General features: G+C 47.1%; 8 protein-coding genes across 8 annotated transcripts in view; 4 read left to right on the forward strand and 4 right to left on the reverse strand.

Annotated features, from left to right (window-relative positions):
* The window catches only part of FOXG_15257 (beta-glucosidase), a gene marked incomplete at both ends in the record, with an annotated part of 2,739 nt that extends 2,282 nt beyond the window's left edge, over positions 1 to 457 (reverse strand). Inside the window, 3 exons of the mRNA XM_018395339.1 lie at positions 9 to 156; positions 211 to 293; positions 349 to 457. Coding sequence (XP_018255176.1) covers positions 9 to 156; positions 211 to 293; positions 349 to 457 — 340 coding nt within the window. The remainder of the gene's footprint in view (positions 1 to 8; positions 157 to 210; positions 294 to 348) is intronic.
* A 949-nt stretch (positions 458 to 1,406) lies between these two features.
* Positions 1,407 to 3,040, forward strand: FOXG_15258 (uncharacterized protein; the record flags this gene model as incomplete). The annotated part of the gene is made up of 2 exons (XM_018395340.1): positions 1,407 to 1,959; positions 2,007 to 3,040. 2 exons carry the CDS (start codon positions 1,407 to 1,409, stop codon positions 3,038 to 3,040), a joined length of 1,587 nt encoding a protein of 528 aa, XP_018255177.1.
* A 1,085-nt stretch (positions 3,041 to 4,125) lies between these two features.
* Positions 4,126 to 5,802, forward strand: FOXG_15259 (uncharacterized protein; the record flags this gene model as incomplete). The annotated part of the gene is made up of 5 exons (XM_018395341.1): positions 4,126 to 5,118; positions 5,175 to 5,302; positions 5,353 to 5,450; positions 5,498 to 5,584; positions 5,636 to 5,802. 5 exons carry the CDS (start codon positions 4,126 to 4,128, stop codon positions 5,800 to 5,802), a joined length of 1,473 nt encoding a protein of 490 aa, XP_018255178.1.
* A 206-nt stretch (positions 5,803 to 6,008) lies between these two features.
* On the reverse strand, positions 6,009 to 6,913 carry FOXG_15260 (uncharacterized protein; the record flags this gene model as incomplete). Its single annotated transcript, XM_018395342.1, has 1 exon — positions 6,009 to 6,913. The coding sequence occupies one exon, from the start codon at positions 6,911 to 6,913 to the stop codon at positions 6,047 to 6,049; it is 867 nt and encodes a 288-aa protein (XP_018255179.1). The 3' UTR covers positions 6,009 to 6,046.
* A 269-nt stretch (positions 6,914 to 7,182) lies between these two features.
* Positions 7,183 to 8,330, forward strand: FOXG_15261 (uncharacterized protein; the record flags this gene model as incomplete). Its single annotated transcript, XM_018395343.1, has 3 exons — positions 7,183 to 7,724; positions 7,779 to 8,205; positions 8,260 to 8,330. The coding sequence occupies exons 1-3, from the start codon at positions 7,311 to 7,313 to the stop codon at positions 8,328 to 8,330; spliced, it is 912 nt and encodes a 303-aa protein (XP_018255180.1). The 5' UTR covers positions 7,183 to 7,310.
* Positions 8,331 to 8,920: 590 nt separating this feature from the next.
* FOXG_15262 (uncharacterized protein) lies at positions 8,921 to 9,469 on the reverse strand (the record flags this gene model as incomplete). Its single annotated transcript, XM_018395344.1, has 1 exon — positions 8,921 to 9,469. The coding sequence occupies one exon, from the start codon at positions 9,467 to 9,469 to the stop codon at positions 8,921 to 8,923; it is 549 nt and encodes a 182-aa protein (XP_018255181.1).
* A 927-nt stretch (positions 9,470 to 10,396) lies between these two features.
* On the reverse strand, positions 10,397 to 10,552 carry FOXG_21869 (uncharacterized protein; the record flags this gene model as incomplete). The annotated part of the gene is made up of 1 exon (XM_018402243.1): positions 10,397 to 10,552. One exon carries the CDS (start codon positions 10,550 to 10,552, stop codon positions 10,397 to 10,399), a length of 156 nt encoding a protein of 51 aa, XP_018255182.1.
* Positions 10,553 to 11,611: 1,059 nt separating this feature from the next.
* Positions 11,612 to 12,352, forward strand: FOXG_15263 (uncharacterized protein; the record flags this gene model as incomplete). The annotated part of the gene is made up of 2 exons (XM_018395345.1): positions 11,612 to 11,618; positions 11,661 to 12,352. The coding sequence occupies 2 exons, from the start codon at positions 11,612 to 11,614 to the stop codon at positions 12,350 to 12,352; spliced, it is 699 nt and encodes a 232-aa protein (XP_018255183.1).
* Between the last annotated feature and the right edge of the window lie 641 nt (positions 12,353 to 12,993).

A 12,993-nucleotide genomic window follows, 5' to 3' on the forward strand; every position in this document is an offset into this window, starting at 1 on the left:
GCTGATACTCGAAGCATATGCGTTGACTAGATCTGTCGAGCGGACCCCATTCCCAGCGTCCATCAGACACAAGCCGGGGAACCCAACCCGCTCAATCGAGGAGATAGTTCCAGCGCAGCCATTGAGCGCAACAGGAGGGCCGTATGTGATGTTGATCTATGGATGCATGTCAGTTCTCTAAGATGAGTTACTAGATGATCAGATCCGCACCTTTTCCTCCAGTGTTAGTCGGTCTACGACCTTCTTGGCTTTGAGATATGCATGACCCCAGGCATCCAGACCCTTGATCTGAGCTGCACTAACATCAGCATGGGATCTCGCAGAATATTCGACTTCACCTGTGCTTACGAGCCGGATACACTGGTGGACTGAGGCCGTAGAAGCTGGCATCCGTCAAGCTGTCCTGTGCATAAGCCAATGCACCGAAAGCGCAAAGAATGGTTACGGCGTTCTGCATTTCGAATACGTAGACTTTGGGTTACACACAAAAGATGAGTGTCACATCGGCATATCTCAGATCTTATCAGTATAATCACGTCCAGCACCATAGACCCCCTTGTTACAGTATACAAAAGCTTCCCCAGACCGGGCCGGGCCGGGTTGCGGGGTTTGGCGATCATCGGTCCGTTGGTTTGCTTCTTGGCCAAGACTGAGACTTCAGCCTTTTCTTCGGGTGTCCAGAAAAACAGAAGTGTGTACAATTGGTTGTTTCTTCTTGGCTGAGCCCTCTTGCGATAAAGTCCGTCGGACATTGGAGTAGGCTGGGATCCTTGGAGGGCTCAGGGATTAGGGCTGAGATCCTGGGGTATCATGGTTGTCAGCTTGATGTGCAAAGAATCGCCTTCCAGTGCATCTTCCCATTGGCCCAAATGCCGCGGATCCTTTGTCGGCATCTCACAACGGCACTCAAAAACGAATCCTTGTGACTGCAGCTACTGCATTGATGTTCATGCAGGCACGTTGCAGGCATGGGGCTCCAGGCCCGTTTCAGGTCACGTTGAATCGTGTATGTAGGACTAACCAGGTCGGAGATGCTTGAGTAGCTTATTCTGGCATTACATCCGAGCGTTGCGACTGGTCGAGCTACTGCCTTTCGACGCTAAATCTTGGTTTGGAACGTTCCGAGTCGATCAGATAGGTAGGCCTCGCAAGGCTCCGTGGGATTCTGGGGGACTTCCGGGGTATCGACCCCGTGAGCCTCAATCGGTGAGCATGTCACTGAGCCTTTCCAGCACTGTTGATCTCAAACGACGAACTAACGGACCGGTACCGGTACAGGCTGAGTACGTGACTATACAGCGATGAGGAAGCTGAGAAAGCCTTGATTTATATATCTGCTTGGTGAGTCACCAGAATGGAAATCACAGACAAAGTTCACCGTATCTTCCCCTTTCATCCTCTTAACTATGTTGTCTCTACTTTCGCTTCTGGTCTTTGGCCTGAGTGCCCTCGCTAATCCATTGTCCAAGAGGGCTGCCACTGTCAAGATCGCCAACGGCACCATCAACGGCGGAACCAATGGAAATGTAGAGTTCTTCAAAGGAATTCCGTTCGCCAAAGCGCCAGTCGGCGATCTTCGCTTCAGGCACCCTCAACCCTACGACTCCCACTTCGGCGAGCTTGATGCCACCAAGCGTCCATTGGCTTGCATCCAGGGGGATGGCAGCACTGGTTCTGAGGATTGTTTGAAGCTTATAGTTGTTCGCCCAACCAGTCGTCCTTCTGACAAACTCCCCGTCATGGTCTTCATCCACGGCGGTGCGTTTGCTGGTGGCGAGGCTGAGCAGGGCAATGATGGAACGCCTGTGGTCAAGAAGTCGATCGAGATGGGCAAGCCGTTTATCCTTGTCTCGATCCAGTATCGTCTGGGTGCTTTTGGCTTCCTCCCTGGAAAGCAGCTCGCAGGTAACACAAACTTGGGTCTGCGTGACCAGCGCATGGCCTTGCAATGGGTTCAAGGTTAGTAGAAGACTTCATAAACAATGTCGATACTAACACATTGTTAGAGAACATTGCTGAGTTTGGTGGCGACCCCAAGAAGGTAACTCTTTGGGGTTTCAGCGCCGGAGCAATGTCCGCCTTTGACCATACCATCATCAACAACGGCAATGCCAACGGTCTCTTCCGAGGAATCATCTTGAGTTCCGGCAGTATGATCCCTGCGCTCAGCTACGACTCCCCCAAGGCCCAGGAAATCTACGATACGGTCGCTGCGCGTGCTGGGTGCGGTCAGAGTACCGATAGCCTCGATTGTCTTCGCAAGCTGGACGCAAAGAAGCTGCAGGCAGTGGGCTACTCGCTGAACATGGAGTTCAAGTATCTTGGCGGCAACACTCCCTACTTTCCCCGGCCAGATGACACCGATTCTTTCTTTTCAACTCCCGCCGATACAGCTCTTGCTGCGGGCAAGTACGCCAAGGTACCGGTTCTGAGCGGAAACTCGGAGGACGAAGGCACTCTCTTTGCATTGACGCAGTCCAACGTCACAAACAACAAGATCCTGGTTGACTACATCGCTACCTACTATCCCGGAAACGCGCAGTACTCCAACCAGTTTGTGGCCAAGTATCCTGACGACCTGGGAATCAGTGGATCTCCATTCAGAACTGGCCTCGAGAACAATGCGTTTGGGCAGTACAAGAGACTCGCAGCCATTCTGGGCGATATCACTTTCATCTTCCAGCGCCGGTACCACCTCCAGGCTATTTCCTCTGAGGTCCCGACCTGGTCTTACCTGCACACCAGCGCCCATGACGTCGGTCTCGTCGGATCGATGCACGGATCTGACGGCCTGCAGACCTTATCCTCGGCCAACACCATCGTTGCGCAGACCCAGCAGCGTTATGCAATTTCCTTCATCAACACACTGGATCCAAATGCTCTAAGCGTTTCTTCTCCACTTATCAACTGGCCCAAGTATACTACCTCTACCGCGCAGCTTGTCAACGAAGGAAAGGATTCCAACACGCTTATTAAGGATGACTTCCGTTCTCAGCAGTACCAATACTGGCGTGACAATATCTCCAAGTTTAGGATCTGAAAGATTTTATTCTACCAGAGACGTGTAAATGTATCTATTCTAGCAGCTGTGGCTTGTTGTATCTCGATTGCACCCTTTCCTTTCCTTTCTTTTTCTCACTTTCGGTCTCATCAGAGGCCGGTGAGCTTTATTCATCTTTCTGTATCAGAATATAACATTCGATGGTATTTGCTAAATGACTTACCATGTGATATCTGTCTCCTGGCCTTGTGACTCTACGTGTAATAGCAATAAACATTTTGCAGCAGTAATTCGTACCAAGCTGCAGTACCAGGAGCCACTTAAGGAGTATATTTGCCGAGAGTAGTGTATAGGGTATTCGCCTGTCTCCATCAACAGTCACGTTCGGTGGCGACTTAGGAGTAACCCAGAATAGCTCTTGTATGCACATATGATTTGCGTATCGCACGCACAAGATGATTTTGAAACGAAGTTTACTTTCGAATCTTTGTATACACAAGATTGGGCCTGACATGGCTGGTTCACTAGTATATGCTTCCCCCTCATCCTCCTCCCAAATGTCTGCAGCTTTTGTATTCTACTATTAGCGGTAAGGTGATCACAATGTCATTGGCTGGCCAGAGTACGATGCGCTGGGAGCGAGTTGATGGCATTGCTAATAATTTATCCTACCTTGGCTGTAGAAAGGCGCCCAAGCCTTGATCAAGTAATCTGATCGCTGTCAATCAAGCCGAAGCCGAGGTATCCCATGTACAAAATGAGGGGAAACATATCCACCTGCACAGAATTATTGATCTTAATTTTCAAGAATGGATATCGGTCTTATTAGTGTAACCTTGTGGATAAACGGTTCCTGACAATCAAGCAATTGAGGCATCTTATTTGCTGATCTTTCCCCGCCATCTTGCCTCTCCCCAGATTTCTCCGCGTATGATCTCGCTTGTAGCTCCACTACCCCAGATGAATGAGGCATGATTGATAAATATTTATCCGCCCCATGATGAAACGGCATCTCGGCACATAGTACCATTTAACTGTAGATGCAGATGTACCTATCTATATATATATATTAATCATTCAGCGAAAGAGACGATAGAAATATTTTGTCATCAACTCTTGGCAACATGAAGTCTCTCACCTCATTCGTAGCAGTTGCTCTAGCTGCGTGCACCATCACTGATGCTCGTGGACTGCACTATCAATCCGAAGCTCCACTGAATATCAAGACAACCAGTGGCCACCTCTCAGGCTTCATCAACAAGACAGCACCAGATGTTCGCCAATTCCTCGGTGTTGCCTACGCTGAACCTCCTCTCAAGTCCCTTCGCTTCCAACCTCCCAAGCGAAAGCACAGCTCAGAGCACGTATCAGCCAAGAAGTACGCGCCGTCATGCAAGCAAATCATCAGCAAGAATCCAACAGTATACACTCAGCACATGACTCAGTTTCTTATCAATGGCGGCGATTCTGAGGATTGCTTGTATCTCAATGTCTACGCCCCATTGAAGCCAACTGCAAAGAAGCTGCCAGTCTTTATCTACATTCCGGGCGGTGGTTTTACAGGTGGTGGTGCGGACTCGCTTTACAAAATCCCTGACAAGTGGATTCAGAAGACTCAGTCTCACATCGTTGTCACCATGAACTACCGCGTCAATCTCTTTGGCTTTCCCAACGCAGAAGCTGCTCAACAAAACGTCGGCCTTCTTGACCAGCGCATGGTTGTTGAGTGGACACGCGACAACATCGCAGCCTTCGGTGGTGATCCTCAGAAGATGACCCTCTGGGGCCAGTCTGCTGGTGCTGGCTCAGTTGGGATGTACGGATATGCTTATCCCAAGGACCTCATCGTCAAGGGTTTGATATCTGATTCTGGTGCTCCGGCTATGCTGGCCAAGGTTTATGGTAACCACTCCAGCTTCGATACCCTTGCCTATAAGGTTGGCTGCAGGGGTTTGGAGGGCAAGAAGCAACTGACCTGCATGCAAAAGGTTGATGCTTCAAAGTTGCAGAAGGTTTACTCTGAGACACCGACTATCTCGTTCACTCCTGTTGGAGACAACATCACTGCGTTCTCTAACACAACCGACCGACTTGCAAGAGGTTTGGTCACCAGAGTGGTAAGTAGCACTGATATTTCGCTGCTCACGATGAATGTCTGACTGACATGCGATAGCCATGGATCTTTGGTAATAATGCCAACGAAGGTGCCGGTTTTGGTACATACGACCCTAATGGCGTAACACCAGCCCAGACTGCTATTGGACTACAGGCTATCGTATGTCCAGTTGCTGCTGAGGTCAAGTAAGTACCCCCTATGTCATAAGATTCCTGTCGCTAACCTATGCCCCCAGAAACCGTGCCAAGTATGGATACCCAACCTACAGATATTATTACACCGGAAACTTCTCCAACATTACCCCTCTGCCTTGGATCGGCGCGACTCACAGCGGTAAGTACATCATTTCTATTTGCAGATTGTCTTCTAACATGAACCAGCTGAGCTTCCCCTTCTGTTCGGAACACATTACGAGTATCGCGGTAACTCCACCGAGTACGAATGGGAGGTTGCCGAGGGCATGCAAAGTAGGTCTCACCAACTATCCTTTGCTTAGAGGTTTACTAACAACTGCAAAGGCCTTTGGCTCTCTTTCGCAAACAACCCCAAGAAGAACCCTCAAGCTGGAAAGGTTACTTGGCCTTTGTACAAGCCAAATGAGAAGAAGATGGCTGTTTTTGCAGAGGCTGGAAAGAAGTGGTTCCAGTTGGGCAAAGGGTCTCTGACTGAGACCCAATGCAAGTAGAAGGATGGGAGTTTCAGGAACGCAATATATATATCTTCAAGTATATAGTTCGAGTCTATGAGTTACAGAAATTAGATATTTCTACAGAAATTACTCTTTGTTTATATTATCTTTAACGCTACTACATATCCTTGACTCCAGGAGCTTCTAGAGTTAAGCGTAGGTGATTATGTTATAGACCCTGTAGATCTAGAATGTAACTCAGGCTTCAATAGTATGATATGTTTACTTGCATTATGGTATTCTATATCTTATGGACTAAGATAGCACCTGCCCATAGAGACCCAGGATTGAGACGGTCTGGATAGATCTCCATCATACGGGCATAAAGCTCTTCGGCTGTCTTCGTCTCACCGCTCAGTCTCTCAAAGACCTCCAAGTATGTCTTAGTATCCTCAATTGCTTCAATCCCAAATGGGCGACTTGGGTCACTATGCCCGCCCACAACATGATCGGGCTCCAGTGCAGCGATAGTGTCCAGAGCCTCAATCCACTCCCTTCGCTTGGCAGCTGTTCCAGACTCTCCCAGATACGGATGAGTGTTTGCGTACACAGCATCGCCAGTCACGGCGAGCCTGATAGAGGGAACCCAGAGAGTTGTCGTATCATCCGTGTCCGTGTGACCCGTCCTGACAACCACCAGCCTCTCACCTTCAAGTTCAAAGTCCCACAGCATAGGTTGGCCTTGAGTGAATATGTAATTACCGAGGAACAAGTTGTAGGCCTCCTGACGTTGACTGTCCAGGAAAGGCTTGTTGTAATATCGCTTGAAGCTCTCGATCATGTCTCTTGAATGACTCGTCCATTGGTTAATTTTGCGGTAGGTTTCCATGGTATTGACCAGTTGTGAGCCGCCGTACTGAACAGCAATGGTATCACCATGGTCATGCCACACATAGATATGAGTGATGTTCTTGCCGCTTTCGACAACCCAATCCAGGAGCTCATTCGACGCTTGGGAAGTCAACTGTGCGTCCACTAAAACGGCATCTTTGTCGCCATATATGAGGGTGGAAGAAGTGGGCACCCATTTAAGGTGGTCGTGACTGGCTGGCCCTGAGCGAGTGGCCGAGTCGCGTTTGCTGAAAAATACACTGTACTGTAAAACCATTTTGAAATGGGATAATTTACGCGGTGCTAATGAGACTGAAGTAGCACCTACTTGATGAGAGATATTTATAAGCGTTTAAACGTTCAAATGTCTATCGGCGCTCCGCGGAGTCATTGACTTTATCACGATATATTGTATAGTAATCAGGTCCGAGCTCCGAAAACCCCTTTCGGAATAAGTGGAGAAGTGGCATGGCATGGACCTCGGCGGTCCACAACTTTAGTGTTTGAGTAAGGTAAGTAAAGCGGGATAATAATAAGACCGTTTGGATATCCCATCACTAACGTAATCTTATAAATCTATGCTATGACTTGTTGCTTGTTTTCAAAGTTCAACCAGTATCCATTACATGTCCCCTCTGTATTATCAGTCTTTGTTCGACTAGTACGCACCCAAAATGCCTCGATACTCTAGCTCGGTTGACGGTGCCGAACTGTTTTATCGCTATTATGCTCCAGAAGGCAGAACCCCGGCGCTCACGACACAACTGCCCCAACCAGCCAAGAGCCTGGCTCTGGTTCTTCTTCACCAGTGGCCTCTCTCATCCCGTATGTACGACTCGATACTACTGTCACTTTGCGAGACTCACGGATACCGTGTGATTGCCCCCGACAGGCGAGGTTTTGGCAAGAGCGACTGGGCTGGACAACAGCCCACGGTTCCCATTAGCTACAAGGAGCTTGGGCAAGACTTGTCGGACCTGTTGGAGAGAATACAGCCCGGGCCTTTTGTCTTTGTTGCCACCAGCATGAGCACGGGTGAAGCGCTTATGGCGTATCTTAATAGCTCATATGTACAGGAAAACTGCCAGGTGAGTTATATTGCAGGCCATCTTGACGAAGCCAATGACTTAACAATGTCTTAGGGTATGATGTGGATAAGCACGTGTCTACCGTACCCTACAGCCTCACCCCAGAATCCGAAGGCTATGCCACAGAGCGCATGGGATGCAACCATCATGGCTCTGAGACAGGATAGGCCTAACTTCATTGCCAACGGCTTCAAGGGGCCCTTTGGAGACTCAAAATCCGGTTCAGTCACCGAGAAACAGGTTGCGTTTTTCGAAAACATTTTTTTCGAAGCTGATCCCTTCGCTGTTGAACGTTGCCTACAAATTTATTCTCGTGAGGACCTGTCTGAGGGGATCAAAAGGTTTGGGCAAATGTTCCACAAGCCTTTCCTTCTTATTCATGGCGGGGGCGACAAGGCAGTGCCCGCTGAAGTGAGCGCAGAACTTGTTCAGAAGTCGGTTCCTGGAGCGAAACTGACTATATATGATGAAGGAGGACATGGTGAGTTTCCAACTTTCTGCACTTGGTAATGCATAGCTAACCTAAACCACTTAGTGCTCGTGCTCGCTTATTCGGACCGCCTCTTAGACGACATTGTAAAATTTGCAGAAGATATTGCGGGATAAGACTGATGTGTAGTGGAGATATTGTTAGTCATTGCCATAGCACGCCATGAGGCAACTAGAAGGAGCGAAATACAAGAAGCATGCAAACATCATCCTGCGTCATGGAGTAAACTTCATATGCACTCTCAGTCTTTTTGGATTCAATGGATGAGTTTGTTCACCAACACGGATATCTCGACTGCATTCGGAGTATCTCTCCAGGCATTGAAGCGCTGGAATAGAAGATTCATGCACGCCGAGTAGGCCTATTTCACACCAACTAAGCGGAATGAATGGCGAAATAGTGCACTATACTGATATTTACTGTATTTGCCTGTAACTGTCGAGGTAAATTCATAAGGCATAAAGGTAAAATGAGCACATTCGCAGCATAAGCAAAGTCAAAATGGCATTCAATAGGTCCTTCGGCTTGCTCTAGATACGACATTCAAGATTATATACTTTCTTTGGTCATATTCTATATCAAGGCGTCATGAGTAATAATAATACTAACAATCATTGTTACGTTGACCTCACATGGCGACATAGACACGGAAAGCTTTCAGACAAGCAGCGGCGCGGTATGAGGTGATAAGACTGCCATAGAATTCTTACTCCTGAGCCAAGTCCTTATCCCCGTGCAAGACATTCTTTGTCTTGAAAACTACAGCATCCTTAGGGAGATGAGGCAAAAGAAGGGCCGTGTCCCAGTAGAGCCAGACCTCCTTAAAATGTAGCCCCTCCGGAGTCTCGTCGCTTCCACTCTTCCCGATAATAGCAACCATCGTAACGGGGATGCTAACAGTAGGCTTGCTTTCCTTGTTCCCGCGAAGCCAAAGGTTCCGAATATTCTGAGTGTATATCTGGCTAGTCCCATCATCACGCTCAATCTCCACAAAGTGGATCCAGTCGTGCTGGATGCGCTCAAACACGTCGAAGAGCTTCTTCATCCACGCCCACATTTCATCTCCTCCGTGGTAGACGGCGTTGTTCTGGTTGTGGAAGATCACATCCTTGGAGTAGAACTTGAGCCCAGAGCCGCTGTCGTAGCCCCTTGAATCAACGGCATTGACATATTGCTTGAAGAACTTCTGGGTCGGTGACTGCGGGCCGTCTTTCTCCCATTGTGCGCCAGAGACGTGACTAATGATCTGAGGCATTGTATGTATCCAGAAGGATGCGTGAAAAAGAGGTCAGAGTGGCAAAGGCGTGGAACAGGTAAAAGGAATTTGAAAATTGGAGCGACTGTGGTTGTCTTGCGTTCTTAGCCACCTGGAATCAAGTCAACACTGTATAGGTGAACCCATGATTATTTATACGTTGAGGTCATTCGGAGACTTACGCAAGTGCCGAGGTCGATGATCACCCACCTTACCAGTGCGCTAAAGGCTAATTCAAGTCCCGTAAATACGTATCATCATATTCGGGAGAATTATCAAGAATTCCCGGACTAATAAACCTGACTTGCTTTGGTCATTTGTATTACTGATCAAGTTTCACTTGCATTTCTTTCCCTGTTTATGGGCTTAAGAACCCGAATCGAGCCTAGATATGCGGTCCTTCATCAGCGGACAATCTACAAAGCTAAAGTTTGCACCCTGTCCGATGCGCGGCTTCAACGTTGATAAACAAAAAAGAACTTAATTCCTTCTAGAGATATAGAAAGAAAGAACGTATCCGAAGCATATCCCTTCCTGCACTAGAGAGAGGGCCAGTCCACTCCGCCACACCAGCTTTTGCATGTTTTTAGACACAAATTTAACCGTCCATGAATCGTCTTATAGAGTCGGTGGACAAGATTCCTGGCGTGGGGAGATTGAATAACAAGCATGTAGGTGGGAAATAACTTCGATTCGTAGAGTAGTTAAATAAATCGCTTTTACTCTGCTCTGTTCCAGCGAAGCAATGAGTTTCTGTCACGGCGACAGAGCATAGCGATAGTAGTTGAGAGCGGAATATATAACGAGGACAGCCATGTACGAAAGCTCTGGTATAATGTTTGTCTCAGTAAGCATATAACTAGTTAAATCATAACCCAAATACTAAGAAACCAGGCAGGTGAGTTTATACGCGGCCTAATCATTGTCTCAAGCAAAGGGAGTTCCTTGGCCGGGTTCATCGATCCCGAGCCCAACCTTGCCTATCGTCGTCTTGGACTCAATCTGTCTGTGAGCCTCCTTCAGCCCAGCAAGCGTCAATTTGTACCGCTTGCCTAGAGTAGGAACTAGCTTCCTTTCATCCATTAGACGGGATAGGGTACCAAACATTTCGTGGTAGCCTTCAAAATTTGTACGATGATAGGCAGCTGAGCCTAGCCAATCCCATGCAAAAGTCATCGACTTTGACATAAAGTCGGTCCCATAGAGGCTGACATCAGCCTGGACAATAGAGCAAACTTTGGCAAAGGGTGCGCAGATCTTGGCAACAGCATGGATATACTGCTCAGTACTGGTGTGCTATTCCTAAGTGTTTCCGTTTTTTCCGCATCACGCGGAACAGGTATAAAATGGGCAATGACTTGCCTTGCGATTATTAAACATGTTTAATAATCGATTCTGGGACAGAAGCAATATTCAAGCTGAGCTTGGCCCAAGGCCGGAGAGCCAATCTTGAAGTATCTTGAGAATGCTCTAACTGACTCAACCATCTGATCGGCACGATGGCTGCTAATCTTTGCCTGGGGATTAAAGTGGACTAGCCGAGGAGACCCACCTGCAAGCCGCGGCATCCCCACTCTCCCACTGTAAATTAAAGTTCTAATGTAGCAAGTAGCAAGGGCTGACAAAAGCTATCACGAACAATCGGGAGGGGTGACACGAGCCCGGCACGGATTGTTTGACAAATCCCTTCCAGGGAACTCTGCAGATTATTAATCTGTTATAACTATCTTCTCCAACGTCATCAGGACCTCTTAGATAAAGATGTAGCTCAGAGGAATTTACCTATGAAAAAGCACCCTGCATGCAGTCAACCAGCTCATTCATCGATACCTAACGAACTGGCATATCTTCTCAGGTTCTTCTCCATCCACGCTTTTGACATACATACCGCGCCCGATTTCAATCATGGGCCTTCCACGACGAGATATCGAATTTCGAGCGTGTGATGGTATCACACTACGTGGCTGGCTGTACCCCCAACCGGAGACCTCGCCATGCATCATAATGACCCACGGTGTTAGTACTATACAGCCTCCGCTCTGTTATCGCGCCTTAGGTTATAGGATATCTAACGAGTAATATTCATCCAGCTTGGTGGAACCCGCCACTTCCTGCTGCCGAATTTTGCGTCAGCTTTCCACGATGCAGGGTACGTAGTACTGTTGTATGACAACCGTAATTGGGGAGATAGCGATGGTCTGCCTCGGCAGGAGTCCAACCCTCCGTTACAGCAAGCAGACTACTACGACGCATTCAACTTTGCAGCCAGTATTCCTTGTGTCGACAAGGATAAGATTGTATACTGGGGTAGCAGCTTCTCTGGTGGTTAATGTCATCTATGCTGCAGCAATCGATAAGCGGATCAAAGCTGCTATTATCCAGTGCCCCGCTGTTTCAGGCGAGGTCAGATCACTCGCGTTCAAAGATCGTATCCCGACTTTGCTGGAGGACCGGCGTCACATTACCTCTGGATTAGACCCACCAACCGTGCCGCTAATTGCTGCTGATCGAGAGTCTTCGGATCCAACTACAACAAACGCCATGTTCCCCACCAAGGACGCCTACGATTTGATGAGTCTCCAAAAGACCTGTGGAAGCCGCTGGGAGAACCACATCACTTCGCAGACCCAACTGCACATGCTCAGCTTTGAGGGCCAGTCTATGATTCATAGAGTCTCCCCAACACCACTTTTGTTTGTTGTTCCCGGCAACGATGTCTTGGTACGAACGGCATCCCAAATGGATGCCTTCAACAAGGCGCGAGAGCCTAAACAACTACTCTACCTGGATGGATGTGGGCATTTTGATCTTTATACGGGAGATTATTTTAAAGAAAACATAAAGGTGCAAATTGACTTTCTTGACCGTTATGTTAAAAATTAGAAATTTAGCTTCTAATTGACTTAAAGTTTCTTTTGCATTCCGCTTTGTCATTCGATATCGGAAGACAAAGGTTCTGTGCGTCCAAACCTGGGTACTGTCTCAAACCCAGTGCGTTCAAAGCCTTCCATCCACTAGTGTGGAACCTAGAGGCGTGATTGATAAATTTATATAAACTTGTATTTATAAATATATAATTTTAATAATATATAGTAAAATTACTTACAGCGCTTTATTAAAGTTAAATATATTTAAGGAGATACTTTTATATATAAAAAAGAATTTTTTATTAAAAATTAACTAACGTGGTTAATAAGCAAGTAACCCAGTTAAGTAAGTAACCTAAAAATCCCTTACCTTATATTTAAACTATCTAATTAATTAATTCTTAACCACCTAACGTATACGATAAGCGAACCGGACAGACAAGCGAACCGGACACCCCACTTTTCACCTTAAAGGCAGGTTTTTAAAAGCCTATAAAACTTTTAATTAAGGCTTAAAATAGCTAAAATTAAGATATATATTATGTAACTAAATAGTATCTATAATATAATTTTCTTAGAATTTTTACTATTTTATTTTATATAGTTTTTAATAAAAATAGATTTCGCACTGTATAATTAAGCTTTCTATATAAAGCT

Source organism: Fusarium oxysporum, chromosome 5, assembly GCF_000149955.1.
Source record: "Fusarium oxysporum f. sp. lycopersici 4287 chromosome 5, whole genome shotgun sequence".
Taxonomy (NCBI): domain Eukaryota; kingdom Fungi; phylum Ascomycota; class Sordariomycetes; order Hypocreales; family Nectriaceae; genus Fusarium; species Fusarium oxysporum.